Below are 9,883 nucleotides of genomic sequence, written 5' to 3' on the forward strand. Positions count from 1 at the left end.
TTGCCACATTAGCAGCCATTCTAATCTGATTAGGCGGCGGCATTTGCCCGCCGATAGGTTGACCTGGAGCATTCATTTGTCCCATCTCTTGACCAGGTGTTCCGGAGGTGATGTTGGAAGGAGCGCCGACTAATTGCCCAGGAGAAAATGTTTGAACATTTTGAATTTTAATGCCAGTGCTGCTTGGAGGTTTCATTAAACCACCTGGACTTGATACAGCAACATATGGTTGGCTCGGAGAACCAGGTGGTCCCATTGAGCCTGGCTGTTGATTCATCATGTTTGCCTGGCCATATACACTTTGTTGCATGCTTTGAAGTGGGGAACTGGAAGAATACGCTGGTGGAGTGGAGTAAGTATTTTGTGGCACAGTTCCAGAATAACTAGCTTTTGGCATTTGTTGAGGAAATTGGCCATAACCTTGCATATTTGTTCCCATGTAATTATTGCCTTGATATTGTCCAGGAATTGTTTGTCCCGATGCTCCGTACATATTACTTGTTGGGGGATAATTCGAATGCATATTTGGAGAACTTTGATAAGAATTGTAGGGTGCTTGTGGGGGCATCATGACTCCACCAGCACCAGGGTATGCTTGTATATTTATCATTACATTCTGTTGATGTGTGAAACCTGGTCCACTACTACCTATAGTTGACAACTTGCCTACTTGTTCTGCTATTTGTTTCACAGGTAATAAGCTAGACAGTATATTAGATGATGGAGTATATGGAAGTAGCATTGATGACGATGGTGTTACTAAGCTTTGTGAATGCCCAGTCATCCTTTTATGTTCTTCTAACAGTGATATTTCTGTAAATCTAGTATTGCAAACATCACAAGTATGCTGTGAACCTAATTTATCTAACGAAATATATTCACTAGCATCTGACATCATGGATTCTTTTTTTGTAGACGTTGAAAGTAGGCTTTCGAAAATATCATCTGCGCTCTTTTCTAACATGTCTATGTGCGGTTTTGAATCTGGCGCATTCCAATTAAAATTGTGTTGCTTTTCCGTCGTATGCAATGTTGGCGGACGAGAAATACCTGAAGTAGAGGAACTATAATTTGTTGAAGGCATGGTGTATGCACTTGATGTCGAAAATGTACTAGAAGGATAAGTGGGTGTAACTACGCTTTCAATTTTAGGCGCAACAGCTGTATTTTCAATTTTAGGCTTAATATCAGGAGCAGGAGTTGTAGAAACGACGCAGCAGTCATCATCTTCGTCATTTGAATCGCCGTTTATTTCGATTATTGTCATGGATTCTTCAGTTTTTGTGACGGGTAATAGAGGGTTTGTGATATTACTAGTTGTAGTGGAGGGAGGGTTACAATCATTTTCTGTTTTAATTTTCGTTATCATTGGTGTGGAGGAGCTATCTGGTAGAGGTGGTGACATTCTTTCCGTTTTCACTTGACCTGAGAAAATAGCATTGGATGATGATCGAGATTCTTCAGTAGGGTCTTGTATTTCTTGTTTAACAACTACATTGTCTGTATGTTCGTCCGACTTTCGCCTGTCGGGTGCAGAAGAAACCGATGTCCTTCTTAATTCTGTTATTTCATTCACACTTGTAACTTCTTTAGCTGGTATGGGCACATTGGCACCTCTCTTTGGAGTTTGTTTTATAGCAGGTCTTCGTCGTTCTTGGACTTTGGGTTCATCTTGTATTTTCATAGGCGTAATTTTTCTTGTTGCTTCTCTGTCCTCTTTCCTAGGAGTGCTTGGTTGTTGTTTATGTACTGAATTTCTACTACTACCAGGATCAGATTCGTCACTTTCAGAGGGTTTTCGAGAATGATTACTGCTCCGCTCTTCCATTGACTCATCGCCCTTTGATTCATCATTTTCTCCAGATTTATCATTATCATTGTCATCATCTAGTTCTTTATCATCATTATCACTGTCTTCATCTTCATCATCTGATGCTTTGAAATCTTTTAGTCCATTAACAACCTTAAATGAATTGGTGTTATTGCCATCCGATTTTAATTTTAATTTTATACCACCTAATTTTCCTAATCTTTGCATGACATCATCACTTTTTGTTTCACTATCCGGTTTTTCTTTTTTTATAGGAGTGGTGTTACTTTTGATTATAAATCCTAATCCACTTAATTTACTCAAAGCAGAGCTAGTATTTTTCGATTCATTTTCATTCGGTTTCTTTAATGATATTGCTTTTGATTTTAGAATCTGTGATATATCTATCTTTTGGGGTGTTTTATGCAGTGCTTTAGGTGGTGTTTGTTCTTCGTCTTCATCAGACCAGTTTTCATCTCCCGAAGGAGACGTATCCTCGTCGTCGGAAGGCAGTTTGTCAAGTACTATTGAGGGTAGAGAAACGTGTTTTATAAGATGATGTTCTAACCCTTCCCAATCGGGATAATCTAGTTTACAGGTGAAGCAATAAAATTCCTTTTTTGGTTTCTTTATAAGTGCTCCAGAAGACTTTAGTCTAGCCAAGATGTTAGCCACATTATTATAAACTGGTTGGTGTTTTTCTTCTTCTTCTTCCTCTTCTTCCTGGTTATTGGGATCTACATCTTCATCTCCATCTGAAATAAAAATCATTATAATTATAGTTTATTACATATATAAAATAAAGGATATTTAATTTTTAGAAAAGTTTTTATCATTATAATTATAGTTTATTACATATATAAAATAAAGGATATTTAATATTTAGGAAAGTTTTTATATTGCAATTATTTTATTCGATTCTAGAATTGTACAAGCATGGATGAAGTAAACATTACATTTCTCTTCGACATAACTGAACAATTACATTGTATTAAAATAATATGTACTCTGAAACTTTTCAAACAAAAAGTTTGTTAATTTTAACCTAAACCAAATAAACGTAAAAATGTTAAAAACACAACATGCGCTAAAATATATTATTTGCAAAACAAAACATTTTATAATTTATTTATAGATATAATATGTTAAAGTCTAAAAATTAAAATTATAAATTAATTGAAAAAATAAAGGGTTAAAATATTGGTAGGCATATTAAGTAATAACAATAATGTTTTGTGTCTTTTAAGTAAATTACTTACAAGTATTAATTTTTACATACAAATTATATTTGAGACACTACTTCATGCATAATTCATGCTTAGAAAAAACAGGAGTCACAGCAGAAAATCTCTATAAAACGAACCATCAAATGTGGAAAGATCTGATCTTAATGAAGACAAAAATCAAGATAAAAATGCGTTTGACATGATTAAATAAAAAAAGTTTGAGAACTTCTAGATGTTCATAATTGTATGACCACCACTGTGTACTGTACAAAATATCTTCAACATGGAGTTTGGTCTGCTTCTATTTAATAAGAATTAATTGACTAAGTCTATCAAATAATAACAAATTCAAGTCATAATTAACATATTTTATATAGCACTTAATATTCCCATATTCTGAACTACCTACCTATTCTATGAAAAAAAATATTTAAAAGTCATAGCGTAGAGTTTAAAAAGAAATCCTAAATAATAGGATGCATACGGATGTATCTTAATAACAAAACTCAACAAGAAACTCAAACTACACCAATAAATAAAAAATAATAACAGATACTGAAAGGTGTCTTATATTTCTTTATTCTCTTATAATATATCCTTATTCATATAAATTATATTTTGAAAAAGAAAATAAAAATAAAGTAGAAAACACACCTGACTCATAATTTTGAGGAGACGGAGGAAATTCAGATTCGAGCTTGGTGGCCATTGTTAACCTGAAAACAATGAGTGAAATAAACTTTATTATTTACTTAAGAAGATTCTTGAGAATTTTTTTTTATTCATCTGAATAACTTGTTAAGTGTATAGGTAAAGAAAAAATTTTGTAGGTGTATACTTTATGTTCAATTAGACTTCAAATAAACAACAAATACAAAAATAACAGATCACTAAAGTGTTTGTAAATAAAACAAACATTTCTCCCCAGAACCTAGCCACTTTCGAAAAATTAAGTAGTGAAACAAAAAATTTGGAGACAGAATAGGAATACTAAGAATAGACCTAAAACGACATGCAGTTGTTTGTTCGTCATAACTAATAGACATTTTCACAATTCAAAAATATTAACTTTTTGTTTTATAACTAAACATCAAAACAATAACATCAACAATCAAGCATGCGCTATTAGTATGGTTTCCAATAAGTAGGTACTTTAACTTACATTCATTGTCCAATCCGAGTTATAAAATTGAACGAATTAATCGTTTCTGGTTATCAAAAATATATAACTTAGTTTAAAGTCGGTACAATTCACTACACACTGCACATCATTAACCTATTTCATCATAATATATACAACAGCACACACTTTAACAAATCAAAGTTTTTGCCGGTTTTTCACAAAACACTTCATACAATCCAGTTTTCTTTGCTGCTTTTTCTAAATACAAAACGAAACGGCACGAAAAATCAAGATGGCCGGGTTAAGGATGAAAGTCAACCAAGAATGGCGTCAGCCGACTACACATTGTATGTAGCGGTTCACAGTGAAATCCTTTCATTGATCAGTACAATACAAAGAAAATTATATTTCACTGTATAATTAGCGTAAAATAGTACAAATGTCCTAATTAAATTTTCACCAATACACAAAATTTCACCAGCTCAAATAAACCGTTCGATCGAACTCAACTCTCAAGTCTCAACCTACTTGGTTACTATAAAATTCTGTTGCACTCACTCACATGCGGGCAAGCCAAGAACAGACACAGATGGCGATGCCAGTATAGCGCATGCCAGAATCGGCTGTGGCAAATTCCAAAGTTCCGACTTAGTTGTCTCTGTTACTCACCTTCTTCACTGTATATAGCTGTTTCTGTCTAGCTATTTTACAGTAACCGCATTATAATAAACGAACGACAGCGCCTACAAAAGTACCTTTATTTTAGTGCCGGAATAGGCCGCATATCTCTGTCGCATGTAATGACCTTGTATACCCGACTCGAATAGGTAGAACGTTGACTGGGGAATAAAAATAATACGACTGCGAAACCGCTTGTAACCATTATTATTTCGAGTGAGTTAAGTTCGAGTGTTAGCGGGGCGTAACATTGTGGGTATATTATATTCATGTTTCTTGCTTACCTAAATAGCGTTTCTCAGTCTGATTAATATCTTAGTATTGTGAATGCATATTATGTGTGAAAAAATTACCAAACCTATGTATGGGGTCAGATTTTATTAATAAAAATATTTTATTGTAATCAAATAGTGCTTTGCAGCTTTTGCAGCTTTCCAATAGTGAAGAATTATTAAATGTTTGCATGAAAACATTACAAACATACAAAAATGCAATAGTTTCCTTTTTATAATATTAGCGTAGATTATGTGTGTTAGTGTTGTGTGAGAGGGAGAGAGATATATATATATATATATATAAAATAATAATAATAATAAGCTCTATATAACGAACCTCGCTGCTTAAGAGATAAGACCGCTTGTGCTGTGTGTGTGAGCACACAGCTCTTCATATTTGTAATATTTTTTTTCTTGTTTGCACTGTTCTTGTTAAGGTGCACAATAAAGAGTTTATAGTTTGATTTGACCATCAAGGGACATATTTTGATGTAATAGATAGTTGCCGTTAAATGGAGAGGACAAAAATCTGTATTAGAAAATATAAAATTACTGATTACTGTTGTGTGTAGTCTGTTGTTTTGGTTGACGTCAGTAGTAGATCCACCCATCATAACAAAAAAAAGGTTTTGGTGTCGTCTGAGCTCGAATCTACGATCCATTTTAGTGTAGGATGCACGGTTTCGGAGATGTGCAGATCGATTTACTCATATCTAATTGATATACGGTGGGTCTGTACCGTCATTAGCGTCCCATTGTTCACCTTTTCCTATTATCTATTTATTGTTCCTCCAACACCGTCCCAACTCGGCGTTCATATCTATTACTCATTGTGCACCTCGCTTATCACTGCTTTTGTATTTAACTTCTTTGTAACGACCTACCTCGCTATTCTGAATCATCAATAAAACACATTCTTTCATTTAGAAATTAAAAACTTTTAACGGATTTTAAACGGGCACGGGGAGACTGTGGACTGGGGAGACCAGTCTCCCTGTGACCACGCTCGCTGTAAAGTGTTCGAAACGTCGGGTTAATAATATAATGAATAAATCGCGTTTAAAATCCGGTTCTATCTTCAAATCTACTGGTTTGTGTGCTTATGGAAAATGATCACCAAATAACGTTTCCTAAAATAACCTACTTTCTGTTAACCAAACCGAACTTCGGGGTGTCCCTGATTTCTTGCTAAAGCGAGTTTCAGATTTGGCGACCTTTTGTCCATTTTGCTATACAAAAATAATTTTTGATGAACGTTTGAATTGTAGCCTTATCTCCTTATAAAATAGGAGCGAAACATCTCATCCACTAAAATACCGTTGTACAGTGTGTTCCCTGTAAATATGTTCGTAAAGCTATGCATTGAATATCCCTGAAACTTATATAGCAAATACATTAAGCAATATTCACCACAAACTGAAGTCCAATCATTCTGAATCCTATCAACATTCCAGTCCCATTTCTTACAATTCCTTTTCAAAAATTGATGATATCGCTCAGGTGTTCGTCAATATGAATTAAAATATTGAAATACAGCACACACACACACTATTTCACGTCGGTTTTTTGTGAGGGTGTGGTACTTCCCCGCTGTGAGCTGTCCCAAATCGTGAAGAAGCGTTCTCGACTGCCACATATAAATTAAGTTTTGTTATGAGGAGGGTGGGCTGAGCAGTTGTCAACAACAAGTAAAATTTTTTGTCTCTTTAATTCTGCTTTCACTTTAGCACTTCTACTTTAAAAGATTGACTGGTCATCCAAGCTGATTTATTAGCTTTATACATCACTGAAAATTTCATATATTTTTAAAACATCCCGGATCCATTCATTTGCCTATTATCATCATTATTTTTCTGTGCCATTCATATTAGCAGCCTTCAGCACTGCAAAAAGTTCCTTGTAGTGCTTTCCTCCCACACACTTTTCCTCTTTAATAGCAGAAATCTCAATGTAGATTCCCCTGACCTGAGAATCTTAATCGAGATTTGCCACTGTGGCTAATCCCTATCGAATCTATGGATAGACATGTTTTTAACAAGCTTGTGAGCGTAATCTATAGTCCCCCTGAGCTAAGAATCTCAATCGATCTTGGACATTGTGGCCAATCTGCATTGATTAAGTGGATGGACATGTTTTTAAAAGCTTGTGAGAGAAAACTGTAGTCCCCTTGAGCAGATAATCTCTATAGAGATTGGACACTGTGACCAATCCCCATTAATTAAGTGCATGGACATGTTCTTTACAAGCTTGTGAGCATAATCTGTTGCCCCTTTGAGATGAGAATAGCAATCGATCTTAGACAATGTGGCCAACCTGTTTTGATTAAGCGGACAGACATGTTATTTATAAGCTTGCCAGAGTAATCTATAGACCCCCTAAGTGGAGAATCTCAATAGAGATTGAGCACTGAGACCAATCTCCATTGGTTAAATAGATAGACATGTCATTTATAAGCTAGTGAGTGTTATTCAAAGGCCCCTCGAGCGAGCGAAAGGTACCATACCCCCACAGACGACTGGCGTAAAATCTTAGCTTGCTACTGTGTTTCGTTTGGTGGCTGGGGGAGCCGGATGCTTGACGTATCTGTATCCTTGACCTCACCATTCCAAGTCAATTTTTATTCCCGTTATCAAACCTTTAGAGTTTCTTCATAAAATACGTCACGCTAGAATCAGTTTTTTTTGACCCCTCCTCCTCTATTGTCACGCTGTGTAACAATTTCTGTAACCCCCGAAAAATATTTCGTCACAAAAACTAAGACCCTCCCCCCGCTGAGTAATTCTAAATGATAGTACACAATTCTGGAAATTAAAAATATTTATTTAGTTCGTTTACTGGTCTCCCGTTAGTTCTAGATTAAGACTGTACATAGGTCACTTTGAAAAGCCTGCTGCTACTGAGGGGTTAAATATTGGATTGGACGGATCGCAACGCCAATTCCAATTCGCCAATTCGCAATTAATGAACATCAGTTGTTGTCACCCCCCCCCCCCCCCCCCCCCCCCCCTTGTATGCGAACGTAACGATTTATGAACGGCCCCTTACAAGGAGTACAGCGCAGAAGAATTCTTCAAACGTTGAACATTGACGTTGACGATTTTGATTCACCGTCGTCATCATCATCATCTCTTCTCAGTTTTATGCCTGTGTGTACACAATTCACTCGAATTTCTTCACTTTAATCGAAATCAAATAATTTTTGCCACTTTGTGGCAAAAATAAATGTCAACAAATTGTTATTAAGGTATCATCATATTACCGAAAAATGGTCTATTAATAGTATACATTCTTTACAATTGAATGTTTTTAGCTATACTTCGAATAAGTACTCAACTACGAACAAACATCTGTGTTATATTCATCCAAGTTTAATAAATAATAGGAAAGCAAGAAGCAAGAACACGCAACGCTTTTAAGCGATAAGCGATGTTCGCAAATACAAATTGTATTATAGAGCGGTCTTTTATTCCGTCACAGTAGGTGTTTGTGATAGCGTCACGGTCACGTACGGTAGCGGGCGGGTGGGTGAGGGGAGAGGGGAACTCGACTAATCGCGTTCCATGCGACACGGCATCGGACGTTTCCACAACAACGACCTAAGAATACTACAATAGGGTCGTATTATTTCCATAAAGTGTATAATTTATGAACCATAGATACACATGAGAAATGTACATAATTCTTTGTTCGTTACACAGATTAGTACCTAGTTGATAATAATGAATTGTTTGGATACGCCTATTTCAGAATCGCACATTAATCATTATTCATACTATTATCTATACTTATCATTATACGTATATAAGTAACAAGTGAAACAGTAATAAATTGTATCTGTACAGAGAATATATTAAATAAAAGGGGGTTTAAAAAACAGTAACAGAGCACAAATACAAAAAAAAAGTTGTTTGTGTGTTGTCTCTTGGTTTGTACCTATAAACTATAAGATATATAACAATTGTGTCTGCAATGCTCAGCATTTTCTGCTGAGAGTATAATTTTAAAGATCTGAAACACTTGATATGGAACATCAAGTTGTGCAAAATGTTATAGTGTAGACATGCATTTCTCAGTCTGATGAGCATTTTGTGTTGACTTATAATAATCGATTTCTGGTACATCTGATGTTAAAATCAAAGCTCTTGGCCTCCAAAAATTAAAATGATTATTTATTTTTATTAATTCAACGCAGAATTTCGAGTAAAAAGTACCTAAGTCTCAGAGGCAGCAGTTTAATGTCTTTTAAACCTTAGTACCTTTATAACTAATTAAACCTAATTAAATTGAAATCCTCCAGTTGTTCACTTCAAAGGTTATGCGAACGAAGTTGCGGGCAGCAGTTAGTTAGTTTTGATTTAAGTTTCTATTGCTTTAAATAGTTCTATCGAGTAGGTAGGTATCATGAATTAATAAAAGAAGTACTCCAACATATGCATACATCATGACCGTAGCCAGGCGGTCCGTTTTAGAGGTTTAAAACGTTAATGATAATTTAATGCAACCGGTCCTATTCATCTACTACCTACTTATTATTATTTTAGCCTTTAGTGTTCTCTGTTCCAATACCTATTCGATAAAGGACTATCAAAAGATTATTTAACTTAAATCCCCCAAAACTAAATATGAGAACGGCCGTACCGAACACAATTATTATCTTTACTTCTATAGGTCAAGCATGATACGAATACTATACACACGAGCTACCTCTAAACGGAGCGCTTATTTCTGCTTTGTTTTTAAATAAACCTAAACCATCACATGAAATAGGTAC

General features: G+C 35.1%; 1 protein-coding gene across 1 annotated transcript in view; it reads right to left on the minus strand.

The window, feature by feature from the left end:
* Positions 1–4,771, minus strand: part of LOC119837229 — a 7,789-nt gene extending 3,018 nt beyond the window's left edge. The window contains exons 1-3 of the mRNA XM_038362756.1: positions 4,199–4,771; positions 3,691–3,752; positions 6–2,565 (exon numbers count right to left, since the gene is read on the minus strand). Coding sequence (XP_038218684.1) covers positions 6–2,565; positions 3,691–3,752; positions 4,199–4,200 — 2,624 coding nt within the window. The 5' untranslated portion in view covers positions 4,201–4,771. The remainder of the gene's footprint in view (positions 1–5; positions 2,566–3,690; positions 3,753–4,198) is intronic.
* Positions 4,772–9,883: the final 5,112 nt, after the last annotated feature.

The sequence above is a fragment of the Zerene cesonia genome, chromosome 26, assembly GCF_012273895.1.
Source record: "Zerene cesonia ecotype Mississippi chromosome 26, Zerene_cesonia_1.1, whole genome shotgun sequence".
Lineage (NCBI taxonomy): Eukaryota > Metazoa > Arthropoda > Insecta > Lepidoptera > Pieridae > Zerene > Zerene cesonia.